The sequence below is a fragment of the Ovis aries genome, chromosome 1 (assembly GCF_016772045.2).
Source record: "Ovis aries strain OAR_USU_Benz2616 breed Rambouillet chromosome 1, ARS-UI_Ramb_v3.0, whole genome shotgun sequence".
NCBI lineage: Eukaryota > Metazoa > Chordata > Mammalia > Artiodactyla > Bovidae > Ovis > Ovis aries.
The window spans coordinates 203,895,294-203,917,045 of record NC_056054.1 but is presented as its reverse complement, the minus strand read 5'-3'; the positions used below and the strand labels follow the sequence as shown (position 1 = coordinate 203,917,045).

At 43.2% G+C, this 21,752-nt stretch overlaps 2 protein-coding genes across 10 annotated transcripts in view; one reads left to right on the top strand and one right to left on the bottom strand.

Moving 5' to 3' along the window:
* The window catches only part of ABCC5 (ATP binding cassette subfamily C member 5), an 81,329-nt gene extending 78,147 nt beyond the window's left edge, over nucleotides 1-3,182 (bottom strand). For 5 of the 9 annotated variants that reach the window (XM_060419840.1, XM_004003102.4, XM_060419861.1 and 2 more), the window contains exon 1: nucleotides 3,127-3,182. The gene's annotated coding sequence lies outside the window, so the exon portion shown is untranslated. Of the gene's footprint in view, nucleotides 1-809 lie in introns of all 9 variants that reach the window. The other 4 variants (XM_060419847.1, XM_012098084.5, XM_042233800.2 and 1 more) reach the window with 2 other exon arrangements.
* A 7,916-nt stretch (nucleotides 3,183-11,098) lies between these two features.
* Nucleotides 11,099-21,555, top strand: LOC101108715 (5-hydroxytryptamine receptor 3C-like). The gene is made up of 10 exons (XM_060397272.1): nucleotides 11,099-11,171; nucleotides 17,866-18,032; nucleotides 18,408-18,452; nucleotides 18,917-19,026; nucleotides 19,280-19,449; nucleotides 19,633-19,718; nucleotides 19,956-19,960; nucleotides 20,567-20,817; nucleotides 20,991-21,194; nucleotides 21,324-21,555. Exons 1-10 carry the CDS (start codon nucleotides 11,099-11,101, stop codon nucleotides 21,551-21,553), a joined length of 1,341 nt encoding a protein of 446 aa, XP_060253255.1. The 3' UTR covers nucleotides 21,554-21,555.
* Nucleotides 21,556-21,752: the final 197 nt, after the last annotated feature.

The window sequence follows — 21,752 nt, the reverse complement described above, 5'->3', positions numbered from 1 at the left end:
AATTAAAAATGCATCCAGGACAGGTATTTCCTAAATTGTGCTTAATAAGTAAAAGTACTTTAAAATAGGGAGAAAGAGACAAAAGCATTAAAGTTTTCTGTCATTATATCTATAAAAATAAATTCTCAAACATCTTTCAAGTACCATTTTATTTTTCTCAACTAAGTTCAACTGCAATGCATAGAGCATTTAAATAAGTCTTTTAAAAAAAGGCTTTTCAGAAACAATTTAAGTTTGTTCCAAAAAAATTTTACACCTGAATTTTAAAAACAAATTCCCCATGGATTACGGACAGTGTCCTAAAATTAGCTAGTGGTGATGATTTCACAATTCTGTTAAAATACTAACCAAACACCAAGCTCTATACTCAGGTGAATTTCATCGTATACAAATATCTCAACAAAGCTGTTATAAAAAAAAAACAATAGCAAAAACCCTGTTCTGAACCCTGTTCCCCACCCTGTTCTATGATGTCTTATCTAGTACCTACCTGAAACACTGTTCTAAACCCCAGTTAGCCTGATTAATCAATACCCGGTATCAATTCTGGTTACTTTAGAAAAAGTGAAACACATACATACCCTCTCTAAAACATTTCCTCCACCCTAAGATGGTCAAAGCTTCCCAGATACAAGCTGGGAAAACACTTTTTATAACAGCCTCACTAGAAACTAAAGAATTGTAGCTGTGTTGCCTTTTGAATTCCATAAATTCCTATCAATCACTGAGAATGAAAAGTACAACATTGCGGACATAATTCTGACAGCTACAATTCATTTTTTAAGGTATCAGAAAACAAGAACACTTACGAATCCTCTAAATAAAAAGGACTAAATCTCCACCATAGAGACTTGTTTCCAGCGCAAAAGAAAGCTTGACTTCTTACTTTTCAGAGGTCTGGCTCCAGTACCCTGAGTTGATATTGCTCAACTACTTATCTTTCAAAGAAAAAAGTCACCTTGTCCAATGACAAACTGCACCATAAAGAACACCGGCTTACAACCAAGAGCGCAGCAATCACGTCACTGAGACCTCATTAAGCCTAAACTATAAACAGACCTGGCATCTGCCAGTGTCCCCAGTGTCAGGATACAGCTGCAGATCAGAATAATCCTGCTTGTTACAGGGATCACTAAAGTCCAACCTTCCCCGCCAAAGGTTCCTCAACCTCGCCAACTATCTGGAAAGCAGAAAAAAAATCAGTCCTGCTTTGAAAAAAGGCAAGAGGGGGGGAGCAAGTTTGAAAGGAAGGAGGCCATAGAAACTCACTCAGAATGCCAAATGCCAAGTCAGAAAGACCACAGGGATCACCTTAATTGCCTAAGAATTCATGTAACCTCAGCTTCTTTTGGTCACTTTGTTCCAGGTTATTCTAAGTTGGAAGAGCGTGGGGAGTAATTTTCCATTCCCTCTAACACTGCTGCTTCTTTAATTTCCTGGGCCAAGAGGTAGAGCAATGAAAGTAGGCAGGTCTTGTCCAGGGACAAAGCTACTATCTCCTGGCCTTGAACATAAGGCCATCTTCCATCTTCTGTGTATCAGGAAGGCCAGCCAAGAGCTAGAAAGTCCAATAGATCTGGGAAACAAACAAGGCCCAAATCTGAAGAAAACAATTAAGGAAAGATCACTAGGCCAGAGTTTGGGGATGGAGGGGAGGGTGAATGTGAAGGTGAAGTCGCTCAGTCGTGTCGGACTCTTTGCGACCCCATGGACTGTAACCAACTAGGCTTCTCCATCCATGGGATTCTCCAGGCAAGAATACTAGAGTGGATTGCCATTTCCTTCTCCAGGGGATCTTCCCGACCCAGGGATCGAATCCGGGTCTCTTGCATTGGAGGCAGACGCTTTAACCTCTGAGCCACCAGGAGGGGAGGGTACTATTTGTATTTCCCTCTTTTCTTCTTTCTGTTCTCCCTTAAAGGTGTTTAAAAGTCTTTTTTAAGAGAGAAGAAAGGGAAAGGATTTTCATTTACTTCTGAATCAGAGCTGTACAATGACACTTAACAGAATAATCAAAGAGAGAACCCATAGAGTTGCTCGGCACAGAGGTCTCTTGGTCAGCAACTTTTTTTTAACCAAGACTCCTTCAGTGCTAAGTGTAGACCTTCTCCCGCACAATGATGCAGTCAAAACTGCCTGGGGGGAGGAGTTCGCACAGGATTGCAAGGACTGGAAGTAGCCAGACTGGTGTTCCCAAATTGCCTTCATTGCAATATTCCTTAGGTTTCCAACACCTCAGGAATGTGGTTCCAGGCCCTGCAGCCACACAAAAAGACCTGAAGCTACAAGGGTATGTACTTACCACCTCCCTGAAATCTACTTGTCTCCAGCCTACCGCACCTTTCACTGACTCACCCTGGAGACCGCAGAATGGCCTATCCCATCTTCTCCTTCAAAACCTTCTGAAACTTGGCCAGTCTTTTCTGTGTCCATCTGCCTCCTGCCTCCCCCATGTCTGTGCAGAAACCGAATGACCCCTATGTGATAAATACAAAGCCCCACGCAGCTCTGTGCGGTGGAAAGGGAAAGGGCACTAATGACTGTCAAGAGATCTGGATTCCATTCCGGACTCTGCCAAGGGTTTCCTGTGCGTGCTTCTGTCACGAACCTCCATCTACCCCGTAGCCAAAACGAGACGATGAATTCTGAGGTCGCTGGCTGCTCAATCCCCTCTGTGCGGCTTATGCCGGAGTGCCCCAAACCGCCTCTCTACACCCTTGAAGAGGGGGGCTTCTCTCAGGCCAGCATCCCCTAGGATGCCCTGGCCTTAGGGCGTTCCCACGGCCAATTCTGGCCTGGAAAGGCGATAGCGACCCACACACACGGGCCGCGTGCGTAGCACCACCTGGTGGCGTTAGCCGGGAATGTAGCCGGCACCCCGATCACTCATCCCACCCTACCTGCCTTCCGAGGACCTAACCTCCAACCCTCCCGGTCGCGTCCCGAAAATGAGGCGGCGGGAGACTAGAGAAAGGCCAGGCCGCTTTTCTCAGTTCTCCGACTTCCCGCGGACTGCTCGCATCCTCGATCGCAGTCCCCTACCCTGGGCCGAAACACACTGGGTGGGGATGGTCCCCGCGACAATCCGAGGGAGAAAGAAGGAGTGCGGCAGTCACCGACACCTACCTGTGCCCCAGCTCCAGGACGGCCGCGCCGGCCACTCGACCACGCTCCGGAGCATTAGCCCCCGGAGCAAAACAAGCCTTTATAGCGGCATTGGCCGCCAGACTGCGCAGGCGTGCTGCACAAAGAATTTCCAAGACTGAAGGGAATTGTAGTCCCGCTTCCTGGAGCCCCAGGCTCCTTTCACGGCTAAGAACTATATTTCCCAGAAGCACTGTAGAAGCCCTGGAGGAGGTGCAGGCCGCTCCTCCCTTCCATTGCGCTCCAGGCTCTGGCACCGTCCTCCCCAGAGTTTCTGCGATCCTGTCTGGAATCTTCTCCAAGGCTCTGTGTTCTAGTTGAGTGGTCGGGAGGGTTGACAGTAGCCTTCTGTGGGCTGGCTGCCCAGTGTTTGTAGGCAGGACGGTCACGGCGATGCTTGGCCGTTTATGCACCAGAAAACACTGTGAAGGTCATCGTAGCCTATAGGAGACCAGCCGGCCCCTAATCTTATCTGTATGGCCCTTAACGTTTTACCACTGCGTGCTCACGACTCTGCGTTGTCACCTTTCTCACTTTAATCCCACTGTCCATCACATGTTGTTGTGCTGCCCACGTTCTAGAAAATAAACGCCAGGATGAGTTTTTAGAGTGGCAAGAGCCTTAGAAAGGACATGCCAATCCATCCCTTTCTTTTTATAAATGAAACTGAGGTTTCCAAATAGACTGATCACTTCATTTCTCTTTGTGTTTCATTTGTACCTTCAAGATGCTGCTGCTGCTGCTGCTACTGCTAAGTCGCTTCAGTCGTGTCCGACTCTGTGCGACCCCATAGACGGCAGCCCCCGTCCCTGGGATTCTCCAGGCAAGAACACTGGAGTGGGTTGCCATTTCCTTCTCCAATGAATGAAAGTGAAAAGTGAAAGGGAAGTCACTCAGTCGTGTCCGATTCTTAGCGACCCCACAGACTGCAGCCCACCAGGCTCCTCCGTCCACGGGATTTTCCAGGCAAGAGTACTGGAGTGGGATGCCATTGCCTTCCCATCATAACATAAATAACTACTGTGTTTAGTGCCTACCTAGTCTGTATCTTGTGCTTTACATACTTGTTTTTTAAATCTCCATGTCAACCCAGTGTATAGGTATTATGATTATCCATTTCAAAGATTTTTTTTTAATGGAAGGTAAAATGACTCCTCTACCTTTATACCTTTAGCTAGTATGAAACACCAATGTAGGAAATTCCCCAGCTGTCCAGCTGTTAGGATGCGCCACTTTCATTGACAAGGTCACATGCAGCTTCAATCCCTGGTGGGGGAACTAAGAACTGAGATCCCAAGTGACTTGAACCACAGCAAAATACAAACAAACAAAATGCACACCAATGTACAATAAAGCTGAAGTAATTAATACAGTGTTTTGCCCAAGAATGTGGAGAAGGCAATGGCACCCCACTCCAGTACTCTTGCCTGGAAAATCCCATGGATGGAGGAGCCTGGTAGGCTGCAGTGCATGGGGTCGCTAAGAGTCGGACATGACTGAGCGATTCACTTTCACTTTTCACTTTCATTCACTGGAGAAGGAAATGGCAACCCACTCCAGTGTTCTTGCCTGGAAAATCCCAGGGATGGAGGAGCCTTGTGGGCTGCCGTTCATAGGGTCGCACAGAGTCGGACACGACTGAAGCAACTTTGCAGCAGCAGCAGCAGCCCAAGAATGGATTAATAAATCAATGCAATAAAGAGCCTAGAAACAGACTCATGCATGCATGTAAACCTGATCTGTAACAAAGAAAACATTACAAATCAGTAGAGAAAGAAAGAAAAGACTATGGATAATGTTGGAACAACTGGTTATCCATATTTCTTAAAACTCAGGGGTTATAGCTTCATACCACATAGATCAAAGGCCCAACTGAAAGGGAAAACCTTCAAACATTTAGAAGAAAATGTGAAATATCTTTGTGAACTTCTTAAATAAGATACAAAAACATTAATAAAATAAAGTTTGATTAATTTTTATCATATTTAAATTTGTTTCTATATAAGATGCCATAAAGCAAAAAGATAAACTACAAGTTATAACTGACAAAGTTTTTAATACAAATAATTCCTACAACTCAATAAGAAATGCTAAATAACTGAATAGAAAAATTGGCAAATGATGTGAATAGACAGTTCATGGAAAAGGAAACTCAAGCAGCCACTCAAATATCAAAAGAGACCCAGGGAGATAAGCTCAAGATGGTAGAGTAGAAGGATTTGAGTTCACCTGTCTTATGTAAACACCAAAATCACAAACAACTGCTGAACGACCATCAAAAAAAAACCACACTGGAACCTACCAAAAAGATACCCTACATCCAAAGGCAAAGAAGAAACCACAAAGAGATGGTAGGAGGGGCAAAATCACAATAAAATAAAATCCCATACCTGCTGGGTGGGCAACCCACAAACTGAAAAACAATTATACCACAGAAGTTTTGGCACAGGAGTGAAGTTCTGAGCCCCACCTTAGTCTTCCCAGCCAGAGGGTCTGACAACAGGAGAAGGAGCCCCCAGAGAATCTGGTTTTGAAGAACATCAGGGTTTGATTGCAGGAATTCCACAGGACTGGGGAATACAGAAACTTCGCCCTTGAAGGGCACGTACAAGGTCTCGAGCACACCAGGGCCCAGGGGAAAAGACACCCAATCTTACTAATAATCAGGGAAATGGAAATTAAATTAGCAACAAGATACCATTTTATGCCCACCTGATAGGGAAACATAAAATTCTGACAATATTGTGTTTTCAGGATCTAGAGAGACAGGATGCTTCACACATGCTGGTGGAGTATTGACTGATGTAACCACATTACAGTTGGCCAAATTAATAGGTTGGAAATGAACTGTACTGTTAGACCCCAAGTTCAGTTCAGTTCAGTCGCTCAGTTGTGTCCGACTCTTTGCGACCCCAGGACTGTAGCACAGCAGGTTTCCCTGTCCATCACCAACTCCCAGAGCTTGCTCTAACCCATGTCCGTCGAGTCGGTGATGCCATCCAATCATCTCATCCTCTATCGTCCCCTTCTCCTCCCGCCTTCAGTCTTTCCCAACATCAGGGGCTTTTCCAATGAGTCAGTTCTTCATCTCAGGTGGCCAAAGTATTGGAGCTTCAGTTTTAGCATCAGTCCTTCCAATGAATATTCAGGACTGATTTCCTTTCGGATGGACTGGTTGGATCTCCTTGCAGTTCAAGGGACTCTCAAGAGTCTTCTCCAACAACACAGTTCAAAAGCATCAATTCTTCAGTGCTCAGCTTTCTTGTGGCCCAACTCTCACATCCATACATGACTACTAAAAAGATCATAGCTTTGACTAGACGGACCTTTATGTAATGGTAAAGTAATGTCTGCTTTTTAATATGCTGTCTAGATTGGTCATAGCTTTTCTTCCAAGGAGCAAGCATCTTTTAATTTCATGGCTACAGTCACCATCTGCAGTGACTTGGGAGCCCCCTAAAATAAAGTCTCTCACTGTTTCCATTGTTTCCCCATCTATTTGCCATGAAGTGATGGGACCGAATGCCATGATCTTGTTTTTTTGAATACTAAGTTTTAAGCCAGCTTTTTCACTATCTTCTTTCACTTTCATCAATAGGCTCTTTAGTTCCTCTTTACTTCTGCCATAATGGTGGTGTCATCTGCATATCTGAGGTTATTGATATTTCTCCCGGCAATCTTGATTCCAGCTTGTGCTTCATCCAGCCCAGCATTTTGTGTGATGTACTCTGCATATAAGTTAAATAAGCAGGGTGACAATGTACAGCCTTGATGTACTCCTTCTCCAATTTGGAACCAGCCTGTTGTTCCATGTCTGGTTCTAGTTATTGCTTCTTGACCTGCATATAGATTTCTCAGGAGGGAGGTAAGGTGGTCTGGTATTCCCATCTCTTTAAGAATTTTCCACAATTTGTTGTGATCCACTCAGTCAAAGGCTTTGGCATAGTCAATAAAGCAGAAGCAGCTGTTTTTGTTTTTTTTTTTTTTTTTTGGAACTCTCTTGCTTTTTCTATGATCCAACCAATGTCAGAAAATTCGATCTCTGGTTCCTCTGCCTTTTCTAAATCCAGCTTGAACATCTGGAAGTTCACAGTTCATGTACTGCTGAAGCCTGGCTTGGAGAATTTTGAGCATTACTTTGCTAGCATCTGAAATGAGAAGGGAATGGCAAACCACTTCAGTATTATTGCCTTGAGAACCCTGTGAACAGTATGAAAAAGATCCCAAGTAAACCCTACAATTCAGTGTCTTGTAGTCAAGTTTATTTCGCTCCTGCATAAAAGTCCCAGGTGAGTGAGTATACCAGATCAGCAGTATAGTTGTAGTCTTGGCACTTATGTGGAGACCCAGGGTGAACTCTGTCAAGTTCAACATTTGGCTTCCAAAGTTGCTCTACTAATTGCCACCACCAGTCACCCAAGTGGAGGGAAAGAAAAATGGAGTGTGAGGAGGTGTGACTTGGCCTTAAGGCATCAGCCAAGAAGCAACATCTCTCATTTCCACTCACATTCTATTGGTAACAATTTAGTCATACGGTTGCATCTAACTGAGAAGGAAGCAAGAAAATGCAGTTCTCAATGAGACAGCTAGGAGCCATCTACAATTCTGTCACAATGGAAGAAGGAAAGAACAGATTTTGGTGAAAGCTAATGTTCTATCACATATGCCTACCCTGAACCTAGCTATTCTATTTCTACATATATGCTCTATAGTAGTCATTCTCAATCAGAGCTTCTGCAAATGAATCAAACCCTACACAAAATTATGAGTGACTATTTTCTCAATTCTCCCAAGGATAACACATAGCTGAACTCATTCTGGGCTTCCCTGGTGGCTCAGATGGTAAAGAATCCTCCTGCAATGCAGGAGACCTGGGTTGATCCCTGGGTTGGGAAGAGTCCCTGGAGGAGGACATGGCAACCCACTCCAGTATTCTTGCCTGGAGAATCTCCATGGATGGAGGCGGCTGGTGGGCTACAGTCCATGGGGTCACAAAGAGTCAGACACAACTGAGCAACTACACAGGGCACACTAATTCTAGATGCCTAGAACTTAATTCTTTATACACAGTGAATACCTTCAGGTGTTATGGCTTAATACTATCATCTGAGAAAAGCTGCCCTAAAGGGTCTCTCACACAAGGAGGTATGTTCCTTGTGCATTTTCTATAATAGAGAAAATAATCTAAATTTCATTAACAAGAGAACAAGATTATGATATTTGTACAATAGAGTATTATACAACAGTTAAAGAACAAGAGTTAAAATGTTATCAATATGTATAGACCTCAAAAAAAATGTTAAGCAAAAATAAGTTACAAAGGGTTTCCATGATGGCTCAGTGGTAAACAATCTGCCTGCCAATGCACAAGACATGGGTTCAATTACTGGTCTGGGAAGATCCCACATGCAGTGGAGCAACTAAGCCTGTGTACCACAGCTATTGAGCCTGTGCTCTAGAGCTCGGGAGCAACAAGTACTGAGCCCACCTGCCACGACTACTGAAGTTCACACACCCTAGAGCCCGTGCTCCACAACAGAAGTTACCGCAACGAGAAGCCCTGGAGAGTAGCCCTTGCTCGCCGCAACTAGAGAAAAGCCGGAGCAGCAACAAACACCCAGCACAGCCAAAAATAAATAAATAAAATTAAGTTACAAAAAGACTCAAATTGTATGACCTCATTTGTATTCATCGCTATTGTGTTGTTCAGTTGCTAAGTTGTGTCCCACTTTTTGTGACCCCATGGGCTGCAGCACACCAGGTTCCTCTGTCCTCCAGTATCTCCCTGAGTTTGCTCGAAATCATGTCCATTGAGTCAGTGATGCTATCTAAACATCCCATCCTTAATTAATTTCTATTAATTTTGTAAACATGTAAAACTATATGTTGTTTATAGATGAAGATGTATATTTAAAAATGTAAAGCCAGGCTTCAGCAGGAAAAAGAACAGATTCGAGGTCCAATTACTGTTGGGGGGTAGTGAGAACAGAGAGGGATACACAAGGGGCTTCATCTGTCCTGTAATATTTTATTTCTTCAAGAAATGACTTGGATGGACCTAGAGACTATCATACTAAGTGAAGTAAGTAAGAGAAAGACCAATACCAAAAAAAAAAAAAAAAAAGACCAATACCATATGATATCACTGATGTGTGGAATCTTAAAAAATGATACAAATGAACTTATTTACAAAGCAGGATCAGCCTCTCAGATATAGAAAACAAATTTATGATTACCAAAGGGGAAAGGTTGGGGGAGGGATTAACTGCTAAACAATCAGGAGTTTGAGATTAACTGATACATATTAATATATATATAACAGATAAGCAAAGAGGACCTACTGTATAGCACAGGCAACTATGAGTGCTGCTTGCTCAGTCGCTTCAGTTGTGTCTGACTCTTTGTGACTCTATGGACTGTAGCCCGCCAGGATCCTCAGTCCATGGATTCTCCAGATAAGAATACTAGAGTGGGTAACCATTCCCTTCTCCAGGGGATCCTCCCAATGCAGGGATCGAACCCGGGTCTCCTGCATTGCAGGCAGATTCTTTACCAACTGAACCACCAGGGAAGCCCAGGCAACTATATTCAATATTTTATAATAACCTATAATAGAAAGGAATCTGAAAAAGAACACATATCTATTTATACATATTATATATATATAATATGGTTGAATCACTTTGCTGTACACCAGAAACTAACACAACATTGTAAATCAACTATACATCAATTTTTAAAAATGATTTATAAATGTTAAAATTTAACAAAGCTTCACAGTGGGTTGCTTCTAAAATCATTTGCTGTACTTTTTGGTAACCTGTAAGTATGTCATAATAAAAAAGTTTTAGTATCATAGGAATAAATAATTTCTCCTCTCGATAAGGATATATGCAGTTTATCAGAAAAATATTGAGGGTTTGTATACATATAGATATATAAAGTTATAGATATATAAACATGTATCTATTGAGAATTCTTTAAGCACCTCTGGCCATCCAGTGGGAGAAGAAAACTTCTTTCTCAACACACCTCAAGCCACCTCTCCAAGGCATACTAGTACTTCTGACCCTGCTTAAAACACTGTAGTACCCAAAAGTGCATATCTGATACCTTCATATAAAATAAAAAGCCTCAAAAAATCTCCCTGAAATACTTTAAGTATGTTGGTTTGTTTATGCAGGTTTAAAAAATATATAGAGAGATGAACACTATACAACCCTGGATCAAAGCTTCAATACATTAAGGTACCAACTACTTTGGCTTGTCCAAGGATAGCTTGGGCCAAAGACTTAACTTATTTACATGGTATTGATTGCAAAGCATCCCCTTCTCAAAGTGTATTTGTGTTTTGAAGTGTTTCAGGGGATGATACTCTCCAACCTTCAAGCAAGGAGCTAGAGAATCTATGTTCCAATACAGAATTGTATACATCTTTAAATATATTTATATTATGTAATGTACCTAGTCTACTCATTTATTCAATATTTGATGGAGATACAATGAAAGCAAAATAGACAAGCTTCCTGACCTCATTGGTTTAGAGTCAGATAAATATCAATCCAAATTTAAACTGTAACTGTGCTGTGTACTGGGAAAGAAAGGTTCATGTTACATCTGAAGAAGACTAGGAGCTATTAGTAAAGCAGTAGGAGCTAGTAGTGAAGATGGTAGAAGGGGGCAGAGAAGAGAGCACTCCAAGCAGAGGGAACTTTAACAAGGGCCAGGTGGTGGGAGAAGGAAGGGAAGGTCTCCAGAGGTAGACCATGCTAAAGGTCTTTAGAGTAACAGCAGAAGCCAACCACTGCAAGGTTTTAAAAAGTGAATAGGTTAAGGGTTGAGAAATCAAATTTACATTTTGAAAATGTCTCTGAGGCCAGCAGACTGGAGGAAGAATTAGATAGCTTAGAATGGAAGATAAGTTTCTAACTAGGAGTGACTGTTGTCATCCAGGATGGTGGTTTGGACTAGAATTGTGGTGGAAAAGATGCAGAGACGTGGACAGACTCATGAGAAAAATTTAAGAGGTAAAATTGACAAACCTTGTTGATGGATTAGATACAGCAGGATGAGAAAGAGAGGTGTGGTGGGTAACACCTTGGTTTCTGGTTGCAGAACTTGATGGATGGTAGTGCCATTCAGTGACATAAGAAATGCTCTACTGCAGCAATCCCCCAACACCCTCCCCTAGCTAGCTTGTCAGGAGCTAATGTCAAGAGTGATCACCCACATCTGCTGTGGCACTCGTGTTGAATTCTTCTGCCAATTATAAAACGAAATTTCTCATTTGCAGATCAATTTTACAATTTTCATAGAATTAGATTTAAAAAAAAAAATTAGTTAGGACTTCCCTGGTGGTCCAGTGGCTAAGACTCTGAGCTCCCAATGCAGGGAGCCCAGGTTCAATCCTTGGTCAGGGAACTAGGTCCTACATGTCACAACTAAAGATTCCACATGCCACAACAAAGATCAAGGATTCTGCATGCTGCAACTAACATAAGACCTGGTGCAGCCAAATATAAATATTTTTAAAGACTAGTTAATAAACAGAATCTTTTATTTAACATCATGATCATGGAAACAATACAGTACAACAGAATAATGTGCCTTTAATGGTCTCAGGCAAATTAGGAAAGAAGAGAAGAGGATTTAAAACGTAAACAATACTGAATGAAAGCCAAATGACGTCATAACATGTTTTACAGACAAAGGTTTCACAGAATTTTTAATAGAGAACTGTGTGGGAGAAGCTGAGTGTTCACACAGTATACAGCAGTATAGGCATGTTATGATAAATCATATCCCATATTCACTTTATGTAGGAAAGAATTACACACTCCCCACCTTTGCAGTAATAACTTCCCAACTAGGGGGAGTAGTTAGAATGAAATGAATGATTACTTTTTTAAAAAAGGTTTAAGAACTACTATCGGAGAAAGCAATGGCACCCCACTCCAGCACTCTTGCCTGGAAAATCCCATGGATGGAGGAGCCTGGTAGGCTGCAGTCCATGGGGTCGCTAAGAGTCGGACACAACTGAGCAACTTCACTTTCACTTTTCACTTTCATGCATTGGAGAAGGAAATGGCAACCCACTCCAGTGTTCTTGCCTGGAGAATCCCAGGGACGGGGGAGCCTGGTAGGCTGCCATCTATGGGGTCGCAAAGAGTCGGACACGACTGAAGTGACTTAGCAGCAGCATACTGAGATGAATTATCAAACTGGCTCAACAAAATAACAGACAGGTATTCTAAAAACTAGCTCTTCATTATTAAGAGGAAAAAAATGACAGCAATTATCTAATATTAATAAAACAATATTATCTACCTCATTAAACTAGTGATGTGTTGATTCTGTAGTCTTGTATGTAGTAATTTATAAATTTATTTTAATTTTATAGTGGTATAAGAACTATGAGCATAAGGACATTATACATGGTTTTATGAAGATACATATTAAGTAATATTATAATATAAATAATTGAAGTCAATATCAGGGGTTTAGGAGAATTATTTCACTTAAAAGAGATCTGAACTTTATTCAAGTTTGGGAAATCCTGGGCTATGCAATTAAACCAAACTTTAGCTTGGTATACAAGACGTTCTGTGATCTGGCCCCACATAATACCACAGCTTCATTTCCTGTCACTCTTCTACTCAAATCTGAGGTCCTCTCAACACTAAAGCTTCCATGTTTTTACTCTAGCTGTTGCCACCACCCAGAACATCCACATAAATCTACTCAGTTAAAATAACCAACATCACAGTGTAGGATTTTACAGGCCTTAGAATTTTACTCCTCCCAGAATGACAAGTAAGGATTACTTACTCAAGCCAATAAATGGATTCAGTATATCTAACATCTCTAACAGTAATATACGCATGAAGGATTCTCCCACATCACGAAGTATTGGACTGGAAACCCGTTAGGTCACAACTGAGAGGCAACAGGGTCCCCCTAAGCCAGAGAAGCCAGAACCAACAGTCCAGCTACGATGGAGCCTTCTTACTAGGACAGGCCTAGACAGACTGGAAGAATGGTCACTCCCAGTCATTCCAAAAAGCTTCTCAGGTGTGATGTTTTATAAATATGGGCTTTTGATCAGACGAAGTGATAAATATCTATGGTCTACCTTGGTAATAACATTTCTGGCATGAATGTCAGGAAAATTTTAAGCTGATGCAGGCTGTGTTTATTTTTTATTCAAAATAATTCACTTATTGAATTCCATAAGGGAAAAATATGTACTCTTAAAGCATAAATTATACCCACTATTGACTGCAAGACAACCAATGAGAAAAACCAACACTGTTCTTCAGCTCCTAAAATGTTTTTTTTCTAAGTATATTTGAGAGGTAACAATACCAAAGCATGTTTTTAAATTCTCATCCTAAAATTAGATCTAGGTGGATGACACATGGCTTCTGGCTGGTAGGTCACTGATCTAAAGAAAAAGAGAGAAAAGAAGATTCCTCCTTGAGGCAGTCTAAGTTTATATTGCTCAGGGATTCAGAAACAGCTTGAAATCGATACTTCTTTTATCTCCTATTTGTTTGTGGGTTCTCATGGTTCTAATCAAACTTCAGGTTTAAAATACTTATCTAAAAAAAAAAAAAACCACTTACCTCATTTATTTTTTAAATGTCTTGATTTTTACCTAAGCTACAGCATTCTACATTCTATCTGCAGGAAATCTAAGACAAATTTTTTTCAAGTTTTCTTTCTTCTAGATTTACTCTATTTACCTAAAGCAGTGTTTTCCCAAAAATATTCATGGAGTACTAGTTCTGAAGTTAGTCTGAGAAAAAGAAATTTCCAAAAGTTAACTACATGTGGGAAATCATATACATGACATTTTCAAGTCACATTAACATTTTAGTTAAATACTCTGAGAAATCCTACAGTAATAATACCTGATTCTCCTTGTTTAATTCATCATTTCTCAGAGTTATTTGAACTTGAACAATGAAAAATGATTTTTCAGAAAAGCACTGAACATTCCATAGAACTAGAGTTCTGCAGAAAATGCTTTGAGAGATGATGGTCCAAACTCATCTTTTTATAAAAGAAAAAATAAGTAAATAAACTTCCTAAAGGGGAAAGAAGTCTCAAAAGATGAAGAGTGATGCTGAGGAGAATGGAGGGATTGTCCTTGTCAGCATTCAGCTGAGTGAAGCTGAGAGGAAACACTCTTGCTCATGGGAACTGAGGTTGATTCAGTCAACTCAGACATTTTAAGTCCAGAAGATTCCATGCAGGCTGAAGCAACCTAAATAATCTTAAGACATCGAGGATAACAATAACAACTACTCTTACTGCCACTTTCACTGTTTATTGCTGCTCCAATTCATTAGCTGGTTAGGATGGGACAGGCAGTGTATACATATTATCTCCAGCCACATAAAACTCCTGCAAGACAGGTTTTATCCTCTCAACCTTAGAGAGGAGGCAGAGAGAGGGTGACATGATTCTAATAGGATTTGGTCTTAGACCTTTGTTACTATCTCATACTAACTAGCCTGAAAAGCTTCTTCCCTGAAGCATCATCTCCCTTGGTTCCCTAGAGCTTTCCCTAATAGAAATCACTCTAGAATAACAGGTGAAACCACTGATGACTTTGGCCCATGTACGCATATGTCTGGCTTCTACCAGGAACCAAATATTTGCACATTCTTGCAAGGAGATCCAACCAGTCCATTCTGAAGGAGATCAACCCTTGGATTTCTTTGGAAGGAATGATGCTAAAGCTGAAACTCCAGTACTTTGGCCACCTCATGTGAAGAGTTGACTCATTGGAAAAGACTTTGATGCTGGGAGGGATTGGGGACAGGAGGAGAAGGGGACGACAGAGGATGAGATGGCTGGATGGCATCACTGACTCGATAGAAGTGAGTCTGAGTGAACTCCGGGAGTTGGTCATGGACAGGGAGGCCTGGTGTGCTGCGATTCATGGGGTTGCAAAGAGTCGGACATGACTGAGTGACTAAACTGAACTGAATCTGACAAGACCGTGATCATCTAGGCATGGCCTGGTACTTTGAAATTACTTCCTAAGGCTCTTTAAGAATCAAACAAGAAAATTAATCTTAACACTCAAAGGCAAACTTGAACACCTGCTGAGGCCAAGGAGGTAACATAAGTGAGGGGAGCTGGTCAGGAATAAGACAATAGTTGGTGACAGACACTGTGATGATCTAGAGAGAATATTCTTCATCCAAAGAGTTAACCACTTTGCAGCTCTGGCAGAAAGCATTGTGTATAGTAAAAATGTGAGCCCAGTATTGCTTGATCTTATTTTTCAAATGAGGCCAGAAACACAGTTTTTACACGAAATCTCCCAATTTTTAAAATGTTAACAACTAATAAATTTCCTAAAAACACCAGCGGGTCCAAAAGCAACATGAATTTGTACGCAGATTGGTCATGACCTTACAAATCAACTTCCGCTGAAAACCCTGCCATCTCCCCTCCACCCACTCCTCCTCCAGTCCAAACTGCTTCTGACACACTCAAAAAGTCAAAAGTTAAGACTTGCCAGTACAGAAGTCATATATAAAACCTCTGAGTCTGATGTTGATTATATAAAAGAAGATGCCCCCCGCCATTTTGGGGGGAAAGATGGCAGCAGGGTTAAAACAAGTGTGTGTGCTACTTGAAGGAAACAGCAGGCATTCTGTGCCTTTCCCATGGTGCCCTATATGCCAGAGTGATTCTAAAGTATGAGGAGGCCATTAGCACTGCTGCACTGACAAAATATTTTTTATTCCTCCTCTCCAAACTGGTTTGTCAGATGACTTTAAGAGACCAGGTTCAGGTCTAGTTAGGGCACTGGGTAGGGGAGTTCTCTATGAGATTCTGTTGTCACTGGGGGGTGTTAGAGAGATGGCTATTGACACCTGACACCGGAATTATTCAAAGCTAGGGCGTGAGGTGTGGCCTATGGTCTTTTAAGATTAACATCATCACTAAGTCCCCAGAGAAGAGCCAAGGAGAGGAAGACGGAACGAGGTTGGGAAGGATTCCTCCTCTGCCTCATCCTGTACCTGCCGCTTTAAGGTAAGATGGGACAAGAACAAGAGCACAGCATCCATATAAAGTCTGGGAACAGAGAAACCAGGCTAATTCTTTTTATTTCTAGTTAACAAATGGGTGTTCATTTTGGAAAAACGGAAATTCATGACACTGACAGTTTGGTATAGCACTTTCTAGGGTCCTAAGTGTTAGCTGGCTTTTCTCTTAAGCTACTTCTCCACTCCCCATGCTTCCATGGGCCTCTTTCCTTTCTCCATGTCATTCTCTTTCCAGGCATATAATCTACCCCACGGTTTCTGGGTATCAACTGCTGTTGAGAGAAGAAAACTCTTCCTTATTTCTCTTTGTTGTTGTTGTTTAGTCCCTCAGTTGTGTCCAACTCTTTTGGAACCCCACGGAATGTAGCCCACCAGGCTCCTCCGTCTGTGGGATTCTCTAGGCAAGAATACTGGAGTGGGTTGCCATTCCCTTCTCCAAGGGATCTTCCCGACCCAGGGATCGGACCTGAGTGCCCAGATCTCCTGCATTGGCAGGTAGATTCTTTATTGCTGAGCCACTGGGGAAGCCTTATTTCTCTTAAGCAAATGAAAAGGAAAGATGCCAAGGGAATTGAGGTAGATGAAAAGTTCTGTTGTGACTTTTCAGTACAACTTTTCAGTATAATTTCCCAGTCTAGAGTAATTTCTTGTTCATTATTGAGATTAAGCAATGAGGTATAGCACAAAATTAGAGACAGACAAAAACAGACTCGACCAGGAGATGCTACTACATACATTCTTTGTTTCTGCCCCACAAAGTACGATTAAAAAAGGATTGGGTATAAGAGGTGTATCAAGGAACTGTTTATAAGATAGTCTCAGTGGTGATGAGTCCTGAGTTTTAGAAGAGAACAATCACAGCACAAAGCAAAGACATACAATTATTAAATTGAAAACTGAGTTCCTTCCTTAAGGTCCCACGGATGGATTTCTCACTGCTGCTGCTGCTGCTGCTGCTAAGTCACTACAGTCATGTCCAACTCTGTGTGACTCCATAGACGGAAGCCCACCAGGCTCCCCTGTCCCTGGGATTCTCCAGGCAAGAACACTGGAGTGGGTTGCCATTTCCTTCTCCAATGCATGAAAGTGAAAAGTGAAAGGGAAAGCACTCAGTCGTGTCCGACTCTTAGTGACCCCACAGACTGCAGCCTACCAGGCTCCTCCATCCATGGGATTTCCCAGGCAAGAGTACTGGAGTGGGGTGCCATTGCCTTCTCCGGATTTCTCACTACCCACCTGATTATTTCTCTCATTATTAATTCATGACCATCTATGCCCTGTATAGTGAAGAGGAGAAATGTGATTGCAAAATCTGTCAGTGACATTCACCCAAATGGCTCAAGGACAGAGGTTTGTGGTGAGATTGTTAAGAACATAGCAGGACACTAAAAAGTGGGGCTCAGGGCTGTTTGCATACACATGTAGACAAGTTTTGCATGGAGAGAGAGAGAATGGAATTGAGAATGGGGCTCTGACTCAGCTCACCTCATCAACTTCCACCATTTGCCTGCTATTCCAGGCTAGCCCACACTGCCTAGTCCAAGCAGTAGGAGTCTACCTGTTTCTTCCATAACCCCTGCTGTCTCTCTGTGCAGAAACATTCCCTACACCCCAGCCCTGGCACTCTTCTCATAGTTCCTTCTCTCTACAGGGAGAGGAGATACATTCACCATCAATTGCTCAGGCTTTGACCAGCATGGGGTGGATCCTGCTGCCTTCCAAGCAGCGTTTGCCAGAAGGGCCTTCCGTCCAGCCACCAATATCAGCATCCCCATTCGTGTTAACATCTCCTTCACTCTGTCTGCCATCCTGGAAGTAGTAAGTCCTGACCCAACTCTGTAATGATCTTGTGATGAGCAGTGGGTGCACTGACTGGATTTTGTAAGTTAAGAGCTCAGTCTATGGGATAGGGAGGCATGACAGGGAATGCTACAATGATACAATGCAGATAAAAGCTCTCCCTTTTGGGGGATACACCACAAGAAACATAATCCCAATGGACTACTCTCATACTGGTGTTTTCACTTGCATTTCTCATGGACCCTGGATTATATGACCTACATTTTTTAGTGGTTTATGATTAAAACTCATAATTGCCATACAGAACAGCCTTGGAAGTGATTATGAGGTGGGTGGTGTCATTGGATTTCACTTCATTAAGTTAATGATCTCAGATGAAAACTGTTTTTCCAGGATGCACAGCTTCAGTTGAGGACATCATTTCTGTGGCTAAATATGGTATGATGGACTCAGTTTCCCCTTTGCTATAGTACCTCCCTTTTCCCACTGCAAGGTCCAACTTTGAGGATTAAAATGGATAAAGCTGAGAATATCCACAGATTCAACAAGTTCAAACAGCCGGACCAATAATGAAAATATAAAATTTTCTGATTTATTTTGCCAGTTTAAGGAGGGCAGAGACAGGGCTCAGGAAGCAAGTGGCATAAACCAAGATCATGGAAGCCAATACTTCAGTGGCTCCATCCCAGGGAATCCAAAGCCAAGCTCCAGGTCTCCCCAGAGAGCACTGAGGAAGAAGTGAAAGCAGAACAAGTTTGCCAGTGACAGTGTGACAGTTGTAACCAGAGGTGCAGTGGGAGAGCAAAGAAATGAGTAAAGAAAGGAATGTGGAGTGGAAGAGACAGAGGAAGACTAAAGCCAGTTCCCATCTCCTGTTTATCCCATACCATGGTGTTCTCTAGATCCGGTACAATCCATTCATCACCGGGAACCCAGAGGAATGTGGGGGCATCAGGAAGCTGGACATGGAAAGTAAGAACCTGTGGCTTCCAGATACCTTCACTGAGGAGCTGTGAGTGTCAGGGCTTAAAAAAGCAAGAAGGAGACCATATTTCCAGGGAAGAGCATGATGTAACCAATGGGGGCCAAGCACAGACTCAACCAGAAAGAAGCAGCATCTGAAACCCTCAGAACACGCAGATAGGTAGAAGGGGGAGGTCAGATAAGTGGGGCTGGAGCACAGAAATGGGCAGCCTGGGAGAGGATGAGAGCCAGGTCTGATGGGGAGCCCACAGCTTTTACCTCTCTGTCCTTTTCACACTCAGCATGGATACAGATCAGACTCCGCCAGGTCTCATGGCTTACGTCAACAGTAATGGTCACATCAAATACAGTAAGCCAATGCGGGTAACAAGCATCTGCAACCTGGACATCTTCTATTTCCCCTTTGATGAACAGAATTGCACCCTCACCTTCAGCTCTTTCATCTACACAGGTAAGTGAGAATCACATGCTGAAAGAGAAAGAAAGGGTTTGAGAAGAAGAGGACAGAAAGCTTGGAAGAGTGAGTGAATCTCACTGAAAGGGGTGTGGAAGCTAAGTGGTAAGGAATTCAACAGTCTGGGCAAAGGGGTTGGGAGGCTTGGGGAAGGCTGAATTGCCTGGGTCTCCTTTGCAGTGGAAAAGATGGTCCTGGGCATGGAGCAGGATGTGCAGGAGATTTTGGAAACAACACAGAACGTCGTTTGGAGCAAGGGGGAGTGGGTACTTCAGAGTATCCATCAAATGATGAAGATGACTGCGGGCACCAATGGCTAGGACCAAATCGTCTTCTATATGAGTTCGGGGGCCCTGGGTGGGATCTTCTTCTACATGCATAGCTCATGTCCTCCACTAGAATGTAAGCTCTCCCACAAGAAAACATGCTCCATGGAGGCAGAGGTTGCTATCACTCTTTTCACTGAAAAATCTTCTGTACCTAAAACAGTACCTGGCACTCAGGAAATGTTGACTGAATGGATCCTCCCTGAGGAAGAAACAAAGCTCCCACCGCAGTGATTTACAATGAGCATGAACCTCCACTCCATGTCCCCTAGTCCCTCACTGGCTGCCAGGGCTATTTGAACTTTTGGGAGGATAGGAATCTTTATATTTATTTTTAAAAAGAAGGGGTGGAAAAGTTATGAAACACTGTCTTAGGGATATTATGATTCCAAATCCTGGTGATCCCAAAATGTCTGCTCTGTCTTGCTTTCTCTCCCACTGGTTTTAAACGTCTACCAGCAAAGGCACTAGAGATTACACCTTGATGAGGAAAGCAAGCAGAAATACAATGCACACAATACCTAAGAATTTGGTCCCTCAATTCTGCTGAGAGCACATTGGCAGGAATAAAAAAATTAGGTGGAGAAAATTGACACATGGGCCAAGAAGGAATGAAATATATTTCAACGGTAAGCAGCATGGTAGAATTAACCATGGAAAGACAATGTGGTGATTAAGATGACTTTGCTGGAGAGGGAGAACAGACAAAGGGACTTGAGGTAACATTTCCTTAATAGAAAGTTTGATCTGGGACAAATCTAAATTCTTGCTCTTACCTGGATTGGCAGCCTCCCAGCCTTCTCCTCAACTGCCTCCCTCTCTCCTCCCTACCAGGTGGCCATCAGGCGCAGGCCCACCCTCTATGTCATAAACCTCCTGGTGCACAGCAGCTTTCTGTTCACCATCAAAGCCCTCAGCTTCTACCTGCCAGTAGAAAGTGAGAACCATGCCTCATTCAAGATGACACTCTTGCTGGGCTACAACGTCTTCCTGCTCATGATGAATGACTTACTCCCCTCCAGTAGCACCTCCCTCACCAGTATGGCCCCTGTTGCCTTTAGGAGAAGAAAAGTAGGGTGGGGCATGGCACAGACCCATGAATCAGGTCAGAGCGAAAAGAGATCCTGGAAAAGGGCCTCTTTTCTGGGGAAGGAGAAAATAAAAAGTCCTGGCTGGTGCCTCTAACCCTCAGGCAGGCCCAGTTCCCTCCAGATGTCTATTTTGCCCTGTGTCTGTCCCTGATGGTGCTCAGCCTGCTGGAGACCATCTTCATCTCCTACCTGCTGCACCTGGCCACCACCCAGCCCCCACCCATGCCTCGTTGGCTCCACTCCCTGCTTCTACACTGCACCAGCCCAAGGACATGCTGCCCTGCTGTGCCCCAGAAGGGAAACACAGGCCTTGCCCACCTGCCTGGTGAGGGATGTCAGCACTGCCCAGGCTTCCTCTTCCATTACCTCCACTTCTCTGCTCCCACCTCCTTCCCTCCCCACATAACTTCCCAGCTGACCTTGGTGGCCCAAATCTGAGTCTGTCTCGCTGTAGGTGTGAAGGAGCCCATGGAGTTGGTGGGGAAGGTGCCACATCCCAGAGAGACAGAGCTAAATGGGTGCCCTGGCTCAGTGAGGAACCAGCAGGAAGACGAGGCTCAGAAGCTGCACTTGGTCCGTCTGTGGGTGCGATTAAGCCACATGATGGACACCCTGCTCTTCTGTCTCTACCTGCTCTTCATGGCCACCTCCGTTGTCACAGTCATCATCCTCTGGAACACCTAAGCAGATACCTACCTGCGAATTCCAGGCCAGAGCTTCTCTCGCCCCCTGAAACCAGCCAGGCTCTCATCCCTGCCCAAATCCCACCTTACAGCTCTGGCAACAACCTTGTTTTCATCCCAGTTCCTCTACAGTTTCAGACCAGATCTGGATGGTTTCCTAAGCCCTTCCAAGTCAAGTCCTTGCTCTGGCATGCCATCAG